Below are 17,861 nucleotides of genomic sequence, written 5' to 3' on the forward strand. Positions count from 1 at the left end.
GTTTGTAAAGAACTTTGACCTAGAACTATACCTCTACTCTTTCCAATAAATTGTTAAGGCTACTAAAGCCCCACATTCATTGGTTTTCAGCTGGAGAAAGGGGATTTAAGGAGATCGTCATTATTGTATGTGTGGCAATAACAAAACTAGTTTGTTCCTTTTGGAAAACGGAAACATGAACTTTGAAGGTGACAATATTGCATTATTAGATCTCTTGTAACCTTTTCTCCAGCGCACATTTATGTTTGTTTTGCAGGATTTGTAAACTCTAATTACCACAGCATACTGCCATTACTGTGGCTGCACCTGACTGATTTGACACCTCATTAAATATAATAATGTGAACAGCTTCTAATACAGATTAACAGGTAATAAGCGCCATGTATGTTCTGGTGATCATCATGTCTCACAGAACAGTTACTTAATGCAGGGCTGTTCCTGTTCCAGCAGGTGGGTGGACTCGTTCATTTTGTTTATGTAATACCCCTCCCATTCGCAGGGGGGCAGACGGGACATCTGGAATTAGTCGTGATGAACACAAACGTTTCCTGTCAGGGAGGAGGCGGTGATCACGGTAACTCACTGACCGGGGAACAGATTTCAGAGACGGTGACAGCTGTCCAGAAATGTCTTATCGATCGCTGAAAGAACTGACACTGATCTGAGAACAGCTAAGCAAACACGAGCTTGGGAGGAGGACGCGCAGCGGAGAAGACCCAACATGTAGGTTCACTTTCATGCTGCTGACACATGTACATTAATTTGTTTTGTTCAATATCTGTGTTGTGGTTATTTATGGGATTGAAATAGTGTGACTGTTGTGAGTGTACTTTTAAAGATAATACGATGAGGTGGAGCTAGTTAGCATGTAGCCACATCTCTAGTTGTCTTTGGTCTTACATGGTAAAATAGAAGATGTGATTATGAACTGAATGCTACATTTACAGCTCATCTGTTCCAAGTGGCTGTTCCCCCAGCTTACAGTGGTGGAAGAAACTCGTACGGCCTCTTAAGAAGATGTAAAATGACTCCATTCAAACGATCTGGAAGTAAAGTGTTCTATGAGTTCTATGAACGGGACACTCAATGTGTATTTGAAGCACCAGTGGAGCATATTTCATCTTTGAGCCTCAAACTGTTCTTCACATGAAGCCATGTGAGAACATGCCATTGATCGATCTGACACAAAAATACTGTGGTGGTGACAAGCAACGTGTTTAAATCCTGAAGACACGAGCACTGCGAGGAAAATCGTCCGTATGCGCTAAAGATCCTTAAAACAGGAACGATGTCCGCTCAGACGGAGCAGAAGACGATTGTCATCTATACACGTTTAATCTTCGCAGCTCGTAATGCACAGTCCTGGTTTGGTTTGATCATCAACGTATCAAGCCATAAGTCTTCTATCGATACGAATTGGAGTTTTCTAGAAAAGTTAAAGAACCGGTAAAGCTTCAAAAAAAGTAGAGGCGCGGCTGTCGTCGCAATTTTCCCATCATGCATAGCGTTTGCTCAACAAATGTTGTATTAAATTAATCAGATATTTCCACCCAAAATACTGAGGTTTGCTCACCACGTAATATATACTCTGTATGTTTCAGTTCATTTCTGCGATGTTTCAGATGTGTCCTTCAAAATTGAACCATAACCGAGAAGGTTCAGACAGAGAGACTGGCAAGGGATTCCTCCCGTGTTTCAAGTATCTGCTCTTGGTTCTCTTCAGATCGCATAAATCTTTCGCCTTTTACTAAAGATTTCCGTGGAGAGGTCCAATAAGAGTTTATCTCAATTTTTTGATGCCCTGTGTCATGCAGGGCTTCCTTTACTTGTTCAATATTAAACCGCTTGATTCAAACAGAATTGGGATATATCATTGTCCTCGTGACTCATGTAATTCTTCAACAACTTGTAACATGTAGTCGCACAACTTTGGATATAAAGATTAGAAATTAGTTTTTAGGAAATATGATGTAAACATTTCACATCCTGGTTCGGTTCGATCATCAACGAAGCCACAAGTCTTCTATCGATAACAATTTGAGTAAAGTTAAAGAAACGGTAAATAAAAGAAAAGTAGAGGGGAGGCTGTCGTCGCAAGCTCCCACAATGCATAGCGTTTGCGCGACAAACGGTGTATTTAATCAATTATAAATTTCTACCAGATTTCTACTCAAAATGCGGAGGCTGCTCGCCACATAATATAAACTCTGTATGTTTCAGTTTATTTACGCGATGTTTTAGATGTGTTCTTCAAATTTGAACCATAATAGAGAAGATTTAGACAGAGAGACAGTAACGAGATTCCTGCCGAGTGAAGTATCTGCTCTTGGTTCTCTTCAGATCGCATAAATCTTTCGCCTTTTACTAAAGATTTCCGTGGAGAGGACCAATAAGAGTCTATCTCAATTTTTTGATGCCCTGCGTCATGCGGGGCTTCCTTTATCTGTTCAATATTAAACAATTAGAGTCAGATGAGACTTTGCGCTTGTGTAAACCACCAATAACTATTGATATCTTACACTTATTTTAAACGTTTCACATGTTAAACAGGAACTTAATTCATCTTTCACCCCTCAACTGTTCTAAACATGAAACTGTGGGACAACATGTCATTGATTGATCGGACACAAAAATAATGAGGTGGTAACAAATAATACAAGTAAAGACTCAACCCCATGATGTATAAAATGATAAAATGAAGATGGGCCCATATTTACATATGAAAGATGCATTCACTTTAAAACAATGTGCTATTGTAGTTCATGTAACTAGAGGATTTCTAGGTGGTGTCCTTCTCAGTCTGCCACTGCACCATGCTGTTATTTCTCTGCCCACACACATCGTTTTATTACAATAACTGCAATGTTTTGTTGAATCACTGATCGTTCATTAGAATCCTGTAGACACGAGCACTGCGTAGAAAATCAGCTTGATGCCCAAAAGATCCTCAATCCAACAGAAGTGTCCGCTGAGGTTGAATGGAGACGATTGTCCTCTTGACACGTTTAATCTTCGGAGCTCGTAAATCGCAGTCGCACAACTTTCGATGTAAAGAATAAAAAACGGTTATTTCTATAAACAAAGGACAATATCACATCCCGGTTTGGTTCGATCATCAACGTATCAAGCTATAACTCTTCTATCGATGCGAATTAGATTTTTCTGGAAAAGTTAAAGAGACGGTAAAGTTTCAAAAAGTACAGTCGCGGCCGCCGTCGCTATGTTCCCATCATGCATAGCGTTTGCAAAACAAAAGTTGTATTAAATAAAATGTATATTCTCATAATACTGAGGTCTCCCCGCCACATCATATAAACTCTGTACGTTTCACTTTATTAACGCGATGTTTCAGATGTGTCCTTCAAACTTGAACCATAACAGAGAAGGTTCAGACAGAGAGACTGTCAATAGATTCCTCCTATGTTTCAAGTATCTGCTCTTGGTTCTCTTCAGATCGCATAAATCTTTCGCCTTTTACTAAAGATTTCCGTGGAGAGGACCATTAAGAGTTTTTCTCAATTTTTTGATGCCCTGTGTCATGCGGGGCTTCCTTTACTTGTTCAATTTTAAATCACTTGATTCAAACAGGATTGCAAGCTACCATTGTCCTCTTGACTCCTGAAGCTCTACTGTAACTCGTAACATGCAGTCGCACAACTTTGGATATAAAGAGTATACATACGTTTTTTTTATAAATACGATGCAAACATTTCACATCCTGGTTTGTTTCGATCATCAACGTATCAAGCCATAACTCTTCTATCGCTAACAATTTGAGTTTTCTAGAAAAGTTAAAGAAACGGTAAAGTTTCAAAAAGTAGAGGCGCGGCTGTCGTTGCAACGCTCCCATCATGCATAGCGTTTGCGCGACAAAACGTGTATTTAATGAATTATACATTTCTACTCAAAACGCTGAGGTCTGCTCGCCACTTAATATAAACACTTCTTGTTTCAGTTGATTTCCGCGATGATTCTGATGTGTCCTTCAAACTTGAACCACAACAGAGGAGATTTGGACAGAGAGACGGTCACTGGATTCCTCTCTTGTTAAAGTATCTGCTCTTGGTTCTCTTCATATCGCATAAATCTTTCGCCTTTTACTAAAGATTTCCGTGGAGAGGACCAATAAGAGTCTACCTTAATTTTTTGATGCCCTGTGTCATGCGGGGCTTCCTTAACTTGTGCAATAACAAACTGAACAATCAAACTATGAAAGGAATAAGGTGATATAGTAAATATTGATTCTGTCATATAATTTTTCAAAATAAATTAACTGTTGAGTTAGAAATCTATAATATGTATACTTTAACAATGAAGTAATAATGTTTCTACTATGATAAATTAATGCAATTCAGTCAGATTTGTGTCAGCATTATCATATAAATGTGACAAATAAAGCATAACTGATTATTTACCAGTCCCGGTGTCCCAGTCAATAATAACTGAAGTGGGAAATACCAATACTGACTTCATTCATGTCTAAGTCACCATGGACACTAGTACACTGGAACTCTTTTTGTGCAAAACTATCAACTTCTTATTATTTAAATTTTAAGAACGAGTGTTACCACTGACAGAAGAACCAACTGATTGGTCTATGCAGAGTGAGAGTCAGTAATGTGTGTGTGGGATCCCCCGAGACAAGCAACACAAAACGAACAACAACAGGGATACAGACAAGGTGACGAACAAAAGAGAGTATAAATGTTTTAGTAAGAAGTTGGGTCACTCCTGAAGTCAGTTTACCCTCAAAAACCTGAAAATCAATAAAATCAAAGACATTAGATAAGTAATGCAACATCATTTAAAAGTAATGGCAAAAGAAAAAAGATCAAGGAAACACGAGCGATAGCAGAACACAATCAATATAAGACATTAATTAAAAGTAAGTTTTGAGAGATAATTTAAAACCAAACAGTGTAAACAAATAAAATTACAATAATCCAGCCTGGCAGGAATAAAATCATGAATCACTTTGTGGAGATCGTTAAAGTAAATTGACAATCTAGAAATATATCTCAGATGAAAATAACATGACGGAGCTGGTCTTAGAGCTATGGGGCTAAGAGAAGGCAGAACGTGTGCTCAAAATATATATTAACAACTCATCCATAACCATAATGCTTATATAAGGTGACCATGTTCTGTCGACTATGTGCAGCTTCCCTTTCATTTTGTCAAGTAATTTACAACATCAAGTAAGATACAACTCACCAACTCGTTTTTCCGCTGGAAAGAATTTGACCACGGCACAAAGGCCTAAAATAATAATGTTTTAAAAAGGTGTCAATCTATTCACTACTACTGCATCTAGAGTCATTAATAACTGGTCATAAATGAGTTACAGAGGACCTTTATATTGTTTGAGTCATCTGTTGAAGGTGGCACTAACAATATGCCATCATTGAGAAATTGTAGGTGTTATTTCCTGATTTCAATGCTGGTGTACGTCTGAAGTGTCGATGTCTGAACGTGAATTTAGTTGTTTTTTTGCTTCAGTGTGATTATCAGTCAACTGCCAGTTTCCTGTTGCATCTCTCCAACATCCTTTTTTCTGAATGTTGCGAGAATGTGAACTTGCGTTGAGTAGTCACAACTACATTCATCAGCTTGTCTCTGTCGGTGAGTTGGTCTTTTTTAAACTGTTGGTCTTTTCCCCTTTTTCCTCTTTTCTATCATTTTTGTTTATTTCTGTTTCCTTTTCTTTTTACCGAAATCCAAAATTGAATCCCAGACTGTTTGGACCAATTTTAGATAAGTTACTGATAAGTAGAAAACACAGAAACTCTTTAAGTGGGGAGAGCGTGGCCTAGGGGGTACAGCGGGTGTTCTGCAACAAGAAGGTTGCCGATTCGAATCCCACTCTTTCCCATCTGCATGCCTAAGTGTCCTTGGCAAGATACTGAACCCCTAAATGGCCCCTCATAAATGTTGAGTGTACTAAAAATGTAAGTCGCTTTGGACAAAGCTTCAGCTAAATGACATGTAAGTGGTTTTCAGTCAGCTTTAAGATGAACTCTGTTTTTCTGCCTTTTTAAGTTGATTAAGCAAAGAGTGAGTGACTCCTGTGCTCTAATAACATTTGATATGAGATTGTGAGTTTACTCTTCTCAAGAAAGTATAGAATCCGACATTAACAGTTGGTTAAAATTTAAATTAGCCTGAATAATTAACAAAAATTGCATCAGGAAGAATTAGACAGAATACGTAGCTAGTGTACTTAATGGTCACTGCGTCACAGCTCAGTCTCTGAAGAAACCATGTGGCCGAACGTGGCAGATAAGAGATTCATACTGATGAGGCCGAGTGAAGACGGCATCATTCTATGGCTCCACAGCAAACGGATCTGTAGGGGACATCAGCTGAATTGCATTCTGACCACTCCAGCAGATATTCAGTACCTGAGCGATGTAGTGAGTTAACTTCAATGTCCTTATTCATGAGTGTAGTTAATAAATCAAATGAACAATATATATATATATATAAATGTATTGTGGTTTAAACCGGTCCGTTAACTTTAAACGTTCATGCACATGCATTACAAAAAGTTGCAATTAGCCACTATAAATAGGAGCTTTATCTGTAGACAAAACACACCCTCTGAATTTACACAAACTACATTCAACAACCAGAATCAGCCGCGACAATGATGTATGTTACTTCTGTACCACTGGTGTTTCTAACTGGCTGCTGACCACTGGTCCAAAGCCAAGTTCTGGTGATCTCTCTCCCCTTAAAAGGCTCACAGATGCTCATGAGTGTCTTCAGCTTTTTCTTATTTCTTTATCCTCTTTGGGTTAGCAGCTGTCTTAGTTGCTGGAAATACTAACATTACTTTTTCACTATACCCATGATTCCTTTTCCCAGTAGTGCTGCATCTGCTAACAGTAGTTGTTATGTTCTGAATCAGCAGTGGTGGTGTGAGATATCTGAAGCCACTTTCTCAGGTTGTCCTCTCATCCAATGATATGAAAAGGATGGGGAATGATGCATTTTCTCATTTGAGATGTAAAAAGGTGATGTTCCAAAGTTTTATCCTTAAAAAGAGAGGATTAGCACACCGCCAGTGCTAAAGGGTTTAGCTTTAAGGTCTCAGTATTTTATACTCAACCTTAAAGTTGAATTTTATTCAACATTCCTTTCCCTTTTTTGTACTATTAGACAGTGTGTCTATCATAGAATAAATTATTACATAAAATTATGTGTATTTTTAAACAATAGTAAGTCTGGACATGATAACTACAATCATCAGTATGTATTTGTGATAAATCTCACTGCAAAAAGTTGGCTTTTTGTCAAAAATAAATGTTAACACATAAACGCTCTGTTAAAATTACTAGAGTCTTGTGAGAGTTTCCGCTGTGGTGGTTCATATTAATGAGTCAGCACACACATGTATGTGCTGTGTCACAGTGCAGACTTGGACATACAGTACACGTCCCCTGTCACTTCTGCTTTTTGTTGACTGAATAATCATTAAACATATTTTTTAAATGAAGGTGGATCAAAGAGGTGGTTATTCTCGCCCCTCAGACAGGACTGTGTATATAAATTGGGGCTTTAGTTAAAGTTACAGTTAAAGTAGGTAAAGTGTGATGGGCATTTTGTATGTTTATTTATTGACATATCTCAGACCTAATAATAATCGATTGAATCGATCTTGCACTTTTGCTTTGGAGCTTCTCTGAACAGTGGGCTAATATTTAGAGAAGCAGTTTTAAGAGTGACATTAACTCCTGAACACCGATCCTTTACGTTTTATCCACAGATAAAAAATGGTTTAACATGGCACATTCCTCCCACGACAATATCTAAAACAGAGGAGGTGAAAAGTGATGGTTTAAGTTATATTGGGGAGTGAATGCATGGAGGACTGAGCTCAGGAGGCAGGATGATTAAGATCTGATCCAAGTGTGGAACCAGGAGAATGAGAGTCATCTTTTTATTGTGAATTAGTCAGAAAGCAGGGCTCATGTTGGAATTGGCTCAAAAGACCTGTTGTGTCATACAGACTGTGATGTAGTCAGACTCACCACTAAATTGAGGAAGTGCATGTTCAGAGCAGTTTATGACATTTTCTGCTCGGCTGCAGGAGTTGAATGAAAACTGACTTGAGTTAAACCCTGATCACCACAGGTCTGAACCCATAACATCGGCAATTTCTGAATCCCTGACCGGAGAGGAGCCGAACACTGACCTGCGGCCCGCCTCCATATCGGACTGTCAGACCCAGTATGTTGAAGAAGAGAAAGTGAAGCCAAACGCTGACTCTGAACCACCGGGGAGGATCCATGCGGTCCCGATCCACCAGCGTCCAGATCTGCTGGTTCCCTGCGCCGACCTGGTGAACTCTGAGTGGCACAGGAGTCAGGCCGCCCGGGTTCACTCCCTCCAGAAGTCCTGTCCAGAGTTCCCCCTCTGCCTGGTTCTGCTGCAGGGCCGCTGGGAGTCGGAGCGGCTGCTGGGCCACGTCCGGCTGTCCCAGGTCGTGGGTCACTCCGGCAGCCTGTTCGTGGAGTCCGTGGTCGTGTCCAGGGCGGAGCGAGGGAAGGGCTACGGCCGGACTTTGATGGATGAGACAGAGCGCTACGCGAAAGGCCGAGGGTTCGAGCGCCTGTGCCTGACCACCCACGATAAGCAGCACTTCTACGCTCACCTGGGTTACGTGCTGTCAACGCCGGTGCAGAACGCAGGCGGCATGACATCGTTCGTTCCCATGGAGACGCTGCTGAGGTTCTCCCGGATACAGAGCGACGAGGGGAGCACAAAGAAACAGACCCGGACAATGGTGGACGCTCAAATACCACAAGTGAACAGAGTCACTGAAGGATCACCTCAGCCTCCTCCTCCCACTCTCCCTCCTCCACCTCCTCCTCCACCCTCCATCCCACCGCCTCCCTCCATCCCTCCACCACCTCCTCCTCCTCCTCCTCCTCCTCAGTCTGCAGGGCTCGTGGTTCAGACCTTGAACGAGACTCCCTACAGTGACGCCAAAGGAGTTCCCATCTACTGGATGCACAAAGACATTTGATGAACACACAAACGTATAAACTCCACAGTGCCTACACCCACGTTAATGTGCACATAAACATTAAGCACACACACCATCCATGGTCTCGCAGATAAAAAGGAAACAAGTCCCAGAGGAAATACATCGTGAGGAAACCGTCAGAGACAGAAATCAAAGACGTTGACATTCATCCACTCATATTAAACCGACAGACACACTCACATTCATGGCCACATTCACACAGTCCAGGCTCGGTTAGATCTGGTGGAAGTTCCCTCCATGTTCAAATGGACTCGACACAAATGATATCGTGGTCTGCAACTGTCAAAACAAAACACAAGATTTGATATTACAGTTCAAGAGGCTTGACTTTGGCTTTTCATTAAAAAAATTCTGCCTACATTTTAAAACCTTCCAGTGCCTCTTGTGAAATTTAGAATTCAACTCTTTGCTCACTTAACTCCTTCACTTAAGGGTTTTACTGTTTTTGTTAATTCATGAATACAAGAGTTTGAGACTGTTTTCACATTCTTTGAGTCAGACACTGTGAGACTTGGATGAACAGTAGGAACTATATATCCTTTTAAAAGCCACTCACTGTCGCATAATGCAGCTAACACAGCTCATGAGGAGGAAACTTTAAATCTTCAGGACACATGAGATTGCTACTTCCCGTGAACACATCTCTTTTTCATTCATCAGACTTGCAAATTGAAATGTATTTGACGTTCACACATGATGTATTTTTCAATTGAGGAGAAGGGGTAGATTTGATTTTAATCATTTTTACCTGCTCAGTCGAAACATTGAGATATTTTGAAAGTGTTTCTCGAAAGAGATGGGCTCAAAAATGTAAAAATTGGTTTTCTCCCTGTGGGTAGTTGTTAAGCTAACTTGCACGCTGAGAAATATGTTCGTTGTTGAATTCAAATTAATTATTTCTATCTTGAAACGATCATTGAACTGCTGCATGCTGGGACATCCTGTGACATGTTGTTATGCTCCACTCTGAGGTGGAATGTGCCTTTTGAACTGCCAGAGATCTAACGCCTTATTTAAGTTTTTTAAGATTTGTTATATTATTAAACTGAGACATTTTTTCCTAGGTGTAAAAAGAATTTAAATAAATTTAATGAAATATTTCTTGGGTGTATGTTTAGTTTTTCCTTTTTCATCATGAGTTACATCGTCAACAGTTTGTATTTGCTCAAAGTAAAGTCCCTCATCATTAGATCTGACTGGCTCCTCCCTCTCTCCTGCCAGGAAGGACAAATCTGCTGTGGAGCAGCAATGGTGCTGTCTCACCTCCATCTACACCTCCTTCTTCTTTCCCTTTCTCCCCTCCCCCTCTCATCAATGCCTGGGAACTTCAGCCATGGAAGTTCCCCTGCTGTGGCTGCAGCAGGCCCCATCCTGAAGGGCCGGCCCTTTGTGGTGGTGTGGAACATGCCCACGGCGCGCTGTCAGAAACGCTACAACGTCCACCTGAACCTGGGAGACTTTGACATTGTGGAGAACGGACACCAGAGATTCCAGGGACAGGTGATGAAACGCAGTGGGAGCTGTCACCAGTGGATATGATACTTTCCTTATTCCTGTATAATTAGAAAATATATTTATCTTAATGTAAATTTATTTTAACCTTTCTGTTATTGCATTAAAGTAATTAATGTAAAACTGGAGATATCTAATTGACAAAGGTACTTTGAATGTACCTGGCTATGAACTTAATAGTATATTTTGTAAAATGTGAATTTACAGTTTTTCTTTGAAATGTATTTTACATGTATCAGGCACAGGTCTATTGCTGGTTGAAAGTCATCTACAAACAGACTTTTATGGTACGATCCATCTTATTTGAATCCAATTTTAAAGGTTGGGTGGGTAGGATTTATCGGGATCCATTTTTCGAAATTGAAATATAACACATTTTCACCAGAATACAATCACCATAGCCCTCCTATGCAGTAGAAAGTGGAGGGAAAGGAGCGCTATGGTTGTAATATGCATCTTCACCACTGGAGGACACCACACACTGAACCTTTGAACCCTGAGGAGGTGGACATGGTCACAGATATTAAATAAGATAATTTTCATTCTAATGTATTTTTCATACAATTAATATTAGCATTTTATTATAGTGTTTGTGTACAACTTATAAATCAATAAGTCACTTTAGGTTAGGTATGATCTAGGCCGACTCCTGAGAAAGAGAATTGTCTCTTTAGCTTCTCGATGTTCGCTTTTCTTCACCCAGTCACTGACTGGGACTGTTTCCTTTTCATTCAAGGTTTAAAATCTCTTTATTGTTTTGTAATAATCTTCTCTGGGTAAATATTTAATCTTTCCAGAAAATGACCATCTTTTACCGTGACCGGCTGGGGGAATATCCGTACCTGTCCCGAGACGGCAGGGAGGTGAACGGAGGAGTACCGCAGCAGGGCGACCTCGCCACCCATCTTTCCCTTACGCTGGCGCAGATCAATGGCTTGCTGCAGCCAAACTTTGCGGGTTTGGCTGTTATCGACTGGGAGGAGTGGCGCCCACTGTGGGAGAGAAATTTTGGTTCCAAGATGCAGTATCGGAGGCTGTCCAAGCAGCTGGTGAGACAGGAGAGACCGGATCTGCCTGAAAGGGCCGTGACATCACTGGCGAGGCGAAAGTTTGAAGAGAGCGCTCAGATGTTCATGGAGGAGACATTGCGGTCGGCGGTCAGAGGTCATCCCAAGGGATTGTGGGGGTTTTATGGTTTTCCTGCCTGCTTTAATAAGCACAAGATAAAGACAGGTAGGCCAAATGGTCAGTGGACTGTGAACGCCATTGTTTGTACATGTAATCACATGATTGTGGTGACATGTTTTATGTAACCAATATTTAACTGCTGATAAAAAAAGAAAGTTAAAGTTTATAATTCAAAGTTGAAGTCTGTGTCTTTTTTGTTTCACACATGTGCCCAGATAAGAGCTACACAGGACGCTGTCACAGAGGGACGAGGCAGCGGAATGAGCGTCTGTCGTGGCTCTGGAGTCAGTCCACGGCTCTCTATCCCAGCATCTACCTGCCAGAGCGGCTCGCAGGGTCACATGATGCAGCTCTCATGGTCAGGTACAGAAGAACAACAAGCATGAAGAAGTAATATGTCATACAAACGGCCTACAGGACCTGGTGGAGGCTAAGAATAAAGAACTGTTATCGATCTTTTTTTCCACACAGGTCGATAATGGAATCACTGATGGACCTTTCTGTCTCTTTCACTCAGACACAGACTTCTGGAGGCTTTGAGGGTGGCAGCCCAGTGGCGCCACGGCAGCATCAGCCACGCCACACCAGTTCTTCCCTATGCCAGACTAGCATTCACACACACTCTCAGCTTTCTCAATGAGGTACGAGCTTGTTACAACTTTATTTACATTTGAATAAAGTGAGTACAGGTAAAGATTCTCCAAATCCATGAATCATACTTGGTTAACTTGTACCTAAGGGGATGATCACTCTATCTCGATAATTGGACCATAATAGTCACATGACATGTGCAGTTCGGAGAAATCTAAAATAATCCATCTTTAAAAAGATAGCTAATAATTTCTATCTTTAAATTAAATTTAAGGTAATGGTTCACCTGTCAATTGTATCAACAGTGGAAGTGGTTTGTTCTTCCTGTATCACGAAACAAGATTGTGGACGTGAATATCAAAGTTTTCAAAGAATCGTTATCAACTTTAATCCTCATTTGACAATTTTGTGTGTGTGTTTGTGTGTGTGTGTGTGTTTGTGTGTGTGTGTGTGTGTGTGTGTGTATGTGTGTGTGTAGACAGACCTGGTGCATACACTTGGGGAGAGTGCGTCGCTGGGAGCTGCTGGAGTGGTGCTGTGGGGAGAGACGAAATTTGCCAAATCCAAGGTTTGTGCAGTGATGTGAGTGACAAAAGGTTGTTTCTTTGTGATTGTATCACCGCATGTATCTGTGTGTAACCCTCTCCCCGTCACCCACCCTCCAGGACCAGTGCATCTTTCTCAGAGACTACATCCACGGCGTCTTGGGTCCGTTTGTACGATCACTGAGGTCCGACACCCACCGCTGCAGCCTTCAGCTTTGTCACGGCAACGGGCGCTGCACCAGGCGACGGCCACACTCTGGTCACATGGTTTCTTGGGGTCAAGCTGTGCTCTCAGACCCTCATGACTCCTCCAGGGTCAAAGTTTTTCATCGCCACTTCCTGTGTCAGTGTTACCCAGGCTGGACAGGGCCGGAGTGTGGAGAGATGATGACAGGATGACAGCAGACGAAAGAACGGACCGAAGTAACACAAACTTTTCGGTCCTTGGTTTCTAATTGGAATATAAAATAAATAAATACTTTGTGAATTTGGTTTTATTTGGGTTTTTTTTTTAAAACAACGTGGAAGTCACATAAAAGGACATTTTACAAACGTTTGCATGAACTTCTCATAATTTGTTGATTTTATTTTATTAATGACAGATTCTTACATCACAGCTTCAGTCTCCTCCATTTTCTCTTAACTCGTAGTGCTACTTAGAGAAGCATTTTCTAAGCTTTGTTCATTATTAGATTTTATTTTATCTGGAGAGAACAGAGATGCGTTCAGGAGATATAATCTCAGTGAAAGTCTTGACTTTATGACATGGTTACACACAATTCATAAACACATTTTAAATACATATATATTTACTATCCAGTGCTAATAAATACACACAAAGATAACAAAACTGTCTACATTAATAATATCTGTTTTCCTTTTCCACAGTCCATCACATTTTTGCTGTGTATTGATCCTCAAGCAGTTTGTTTCAGTGATGCTCACAGTGAAATATCACTGACACCTACTGACACAAAGTGATTAACAGCACAAAACAAGGTAGAGAGTCAGTTCATTAAAACACTATGTTTGGCACAGTGGCTACAATTATAAACCATTTGTTAGTTTGAGAAACACTCATGAAGAATTAGATTTCTTAATGTTAAATGTGTGATGTGACATCATGAGATAAAACAACTCAATTGATTTAATCCAACCAGTCATGCTGTTTTAATAATGAGACTTTGAGCTGGAAAGTTTTAGAAACTTCTCTTAATTACACGGTTCTATGACATGCATTACATCTTGAAACAAAACGGTTTAGAGAACGCTTCAAGGGAGTTTTCAGTGTAAAACACAGTTTTACTGCACTTTGTCCCATGTCTCATGTCCATATTTAAAGTGTGTGTGTTCATGTGCATGTTGATGTTCGGTGTATATCTTGGTCATGTCTCCCCTCTCCTTGCCGTCAGGTTGTGTCTCAGTGCCTGCAGCTCTTGGATCAGTAGTGACAGTTCCGTTGCAGCAGCTTCTTTCTCCTTCACTGCTGCTGTCAACATCTGAATTGCGCCGCCCTGCTGGACTGGAGAAGTAACACACAAGCATAATGTCAGTCAGATGACATGCTGTTAAATGGACAAATCCCACGACAAAGTATAATCCATACATAAAGGTTTATATCAGGGGAAACAATTGATAAATGAATCAATGTGAAATCTCACCCAAAAAGTAGAAAATGAGAAACACTGTAAGAAGAAGCAAAGTGATGATAGCACAGCCCATGGCGTAGGCGCGTGATGAACTGGGTGTCAACATGTCCTGGAGACGGCTCTGCCATTTGCTGCTGACTGGATGGCCTCTTTGACTGACACCTGTCGGATCACACGTGTAGAGGTTCCCATTCGAAGGTGTGTAGGCAGGACGAGGAGGCCTCACCCCTGAAAGCACACACAGTGGACTCATTCAGTGTCTGTCCTTTTTCCCTGATGTCGTGTTTTTGAGGTGGATGTACCTTTTTTGCTTTTTGATATATTTCTTCCTCGGTGTGTGTCCCTGTGTGTACCCTTGTGTACTGTGTTCAAAATAGTTATGTGTGTCCCTCTGTGGCTGCATTCCTAGTACTGGTGTGTGTTCTTTGTTCTTTGTTGTTGTGACTGTGCTTATAGTATTTATGCATGTACCTTTACAGCTGTCTTTGTTATGTTTGTGTGTGTACATTTGTGGCTGTGTTCACAGTATTTGTGTGTGTGTACATTTGTGGCTGTGTTCACAATATTTGTGTGTGTGCCTCTTTGTGTTCACAGTATTAATGTGTACTTTTGTGACTATCTTCAAAGTATTTGAGTGCATATTTATGGCTTTGTTCAAATTGTTTGTGAGTGTACCTTTGTGGCTGTGTTTGCAGTATTTGTGTGTACCTTTGTGGCTGTGTTCTCAATATTTGTGTGTGTACCTTTGTGGCTGTGTTTGCAGTATTTGTTTGTGTACCTTTTTGGCTGTGTTCGGGGTGTGTTCGGTGGAGATCGTTGATGGAGTCCACAGAATGCAGCTCGATCTCAGTGAGATCCCTTTCACTGACTCTGTAGAACTGAGGGGTGGTCTGGGAAGGAGGCCTTGACATCTCGCCTCCCCTACAGGGAAAATTCCGGACAAGGACATGGATCACATGAGTCAAGATGGCACTCAACACTTCTTTTACTAGATTTATTATATCTGGATGATATATCTTCTTCAAACTTCTGCAAGACCAAGAGGCAAAGTACTTTTGATTAGACTAGCGAAGACAAGTCAGCTGTCTACGATGTGGTAATACAACAGATTTTTTACAGTCTTTCCCTTTGAATTTTGGGGATTTTTAGTTCCATTGGAACCGAGTTTCCTGCAATCAAAATCTCAAATAGCCAGACATATCAATATAATGAATAAAAAGAATAGTAGAGAATATGGTGGGTTCTCTAAGACAGTGGTAGAAATGGGATGTAAGGTATAAGAAAACCTTCTGTATGAAATAAAAATAAGGCAGTGGGTCGAGGGGATTCGAGGGGGAACAGATCTGTTTGCCTTTGATTTAAGACCAAACATTTTGGTTATACGAGAAGGCTGATGTATCAGAACTATTATTAGTGCTGGTTGTCAACCCCATAAAGGCACAATGCTACTGGAATTTGAATTAGGGCCAAAGTACGGGACAGGCACCTAATGACTAACCTACTGAATGAATGGATGACCAATGAACTGATTTACAGCCGACCTGACTGTAGACAGACTGGGTCTTATAAGATATTACAAGATAAACAACTGTACAATCTTCACACTAACCTTCTGTCACAAAGAACAAGAGCTGTGTTCCGTTGTATGGGCTTCTCCTGGTCTGTTTTTGTCTCGCACTCTTCTTGTTAACCCACTCTCACACCCAGATGCTCAAGTGTCAAAAAGAAGCATCTGCAGCAACAGGAGCTGCAATATGACATTTAAATAATCCACACGTTATCCAGGAGCTGAACTCCGAGTGAACCATGAAAAAAGTGATTCCAATAGAATCCTTGGCGTGTAGAACCACATGGAACCTCCAGGTTTTGCTTCCCACTCCTTGTGTGTCACTGAGCAACTGTAGGACGCCCCCAATGCCACCCTCTTCTACCAGCTATGTTTGTGTGCGTGTCCGTGTTCCAATTTAGCCCACCCTGGCCTGTGAGAGAGGCAGAGAGAGAGCTAGAGCTATGGAGAGGGGGGTGAAGTCCTCTCAGCCCCATTACCCCCCCAAACATGCCCTCGCACACACCCAGCCCTGCAGGCCCTCAGAGCCCAAAATAGCAGCAGAGACAGGGGGTATTATTAGTTTCTGCAGGCCAAAGGATGACTCAATGATCTGGAGGAGAGCATGATGGGTTACACAGGGATAAACACACACATAAATACCACAGTGAGGAAAGTCACAGTGGAACTAACTCATCTGACCTCATTTGATGGATCCAAATGCAAACAGTTTTACGATTGACAGAGATAAGCTGGAAATGTAATGCTTTTTGAGAGTAAATGTGGTTTTTCAATGGCAATGAGACTAGAAAGTCTGAGGCCCTGGAGAAGCTGCGGCAGTCTGTATGCATAAAACCTGCTGTTTATATGCATAAATCATACATTCCATATGTATAAACCCTTGCAGTATGTATAAACGATAAAGTCTATATGTTTTAGCAACGCCCTGCAGGACACCATCACAGCACTGGTCAGCTCCTTCAGCGACAGACTGGTCCACCCTGAGTGTTTGAAGGAGAGGTACCGCAGGTGGTTCCTTCCTGCAGCAGTAACACTGTACAACCAGCTCTGCTCCCAGTAGAACTACACACACCTTCTATGGACTGCACTTTAACTCAGGTTTCTCTCTCACCTGTGCAACATGCTTCTGTCTGTACAATGTAATGGTTCATGTGCAATCCATTCACTGTACTTATTCTCACACTGCACATATGTTTTCCTGATTTTTACACTGTATATTCCATTCATATTTCTCTATGTTTTTTTATATTTCCTAACACTTAAGTATTATTATCCTAAGACTAAGGTATTGCATCTTACTTATTATTGCTTACTGATACCTATTTGTGACTCTTGCTGCCAACGTTGCAAAATTTCCAATTTGGGAAACTAATAAAGGATTATCTTATTTTATCTTATCTTATCTTATCTAATATGCATAAACCCTACAGTCCATATGCATTGACAATAAAGTATAAGGATAAACCCTGCATTCAATACCCATAAAGGATAAAGTCTGTATGAATAAACCCTAAAGTCTATACGCATAAACAATAAAGTCTTTATACATAAACCTGACAGTTTATACACACACAAACCATAATTTTTTTTAAATAAAAAAAACTCTATGGTAACCACAAACCAAACAGTATACAGGTGTCACCAGGTTAAAATAAAGACTGTTTAAGACAGGCACATCCGTTAAGCATATACCATACAGTCTATAATCATAAATATCACAGTCTACATGCATAAAGCCCGCTGTCTATAAGAATAAC

At 40.9% G+C, this 17,861-nt stretch overlaps 3 protein-coding genes and 4 non-coding genes across 8 annotated transcripts; 6 read left to right on the forward strand and 1 right to left on the reverse strand.

Annotated features, from left to right (window-relative positions):
- The first annotated feature begins 568 nt into the window (after nt 1-568).
- Nucleotides 569-13,408, forward strand: hyal3 (hyaluronidase 3). Of its 2 annotated transcripts, none has more exons than XM_062392355.1 (7): nt 569-723; nt 10,274-10,552; nt 11,362-11,797; nt 11,968-12,115; nt 12,270-12,393; nt 12,822-12,911; nt 13,009-13,408. In XM_062392355.1, exons 2-7 carry the CDS (start codon nt 10,301-10,303, stop codon nt 13,285-13,287), a joined length of 1,329 nt encoding a protein of 442 aa, XP_062248339.1. In that variant the 5' UTR covers nt 569-723; nt 10,274-10,300; the 3' UTR covers nt 13,288-13,408. The 2 variants fall into 2 exon arrangements, with proteins under 2 accessions (XP_062248339.1, XP_062248340.1); XM_062392356.1 differs by having other exon boundaries at nt 12,822-12,925; nt 13,009-13,216.
- Nucleotides 1,705-1,818, forward strand: LOC133957884 (U5 spliceosomal RNA). The gene has a single exon (XR_009921648.1). It is a non-coding gene; the product is annotated as a U5 spliceosomal RNA (small nuclear RNA).
- LOC133957885 (U5 spliceosomal RNA) lies at nt 2,322-2,435 on the forward strand. Its single transcript, XR_009921649.1, has one exon. It is a non-coding gene; the product is annotated as a U5 spliceosomal RNA (small nuclear RNA).
- On the forward strand, nt 3,434-3,548 carry LOC133957883 (U5 spliceosomal RNA). Its single transcript, XR_009921647.1, has one exon. It is a non-coding gene; the product is annotated as a U5 spliceosomal RNA (small nuclear RNA).
- Nucleotides 4,058-4,171, forward strand: LOC133957881 (U5 spliceosomal RNA). Its single transcript, XR_009921645.1, has one exon. It is a non-coding gene; the product is annotated as a U5 spliceosomal RNA (small nuclear RNA).
- Nucleotides 6,261-10,158, forward strand: LOC133956988 (N-alpha-acetyltransferase 80). Its single transcript, XM_062392374.1, has 2 exons — nt 6,261-6,413; nt 8,117-10,158. Exons 1-2 carry the CDS (start codon nt 6,261-6,263, stop codon nt 9,029-9,031), a joined length of 1,068 nt encoding a protein of 355 aa, XP_062248358.1. The 3' UTR covers nt 9,032-10,158.
- A 218-nt stretch (nt 13,409-13,626) lies between the features above and the next one.
- si:dkey-20d21.12 (uncharacterized protein LOC556245 homolog) lies at nt 13,627-16,535 on the reverse strand. The gene is made up of 4 exons (XM_062392357.1): nt 16,147-16,535; nt 15,316-15,458; nt 14,550-14,765; nt 13,627-14,410 (listed from the first exon to the last, which is right to left on the reverse strand). Exons 2-4 carry the CDS (start codon nt 15,446-15,448, stop codon nt 14,274-14,276), a joined length of 486 nt encoding a protein of 161 aa, XP_062248341.1. The 5' UTR covers nt 15,449-15,458; nt 16,147-16,535; the 3' UTR covers nt 13,627-14,273.
- Nucleotides 16,536-17,861: the final 1,326 nt, after the last annotated feature.

This window comes from Platichthys flesus, chromosome 7 (assembly GCF_949316205.1).
Source record: "Platichthys flesus chromosome 7, fPlaFle2.1, whole genome shotgun sequence".
In the NCBI taxonomy this organism is placed as follows: domain Eukaryota; kingdom Metazoa; phylum Chordata; class Actinopteri; order Pleuronectiformes; family Pleuronectidae; genus Platichthys; species Platichthys flesus.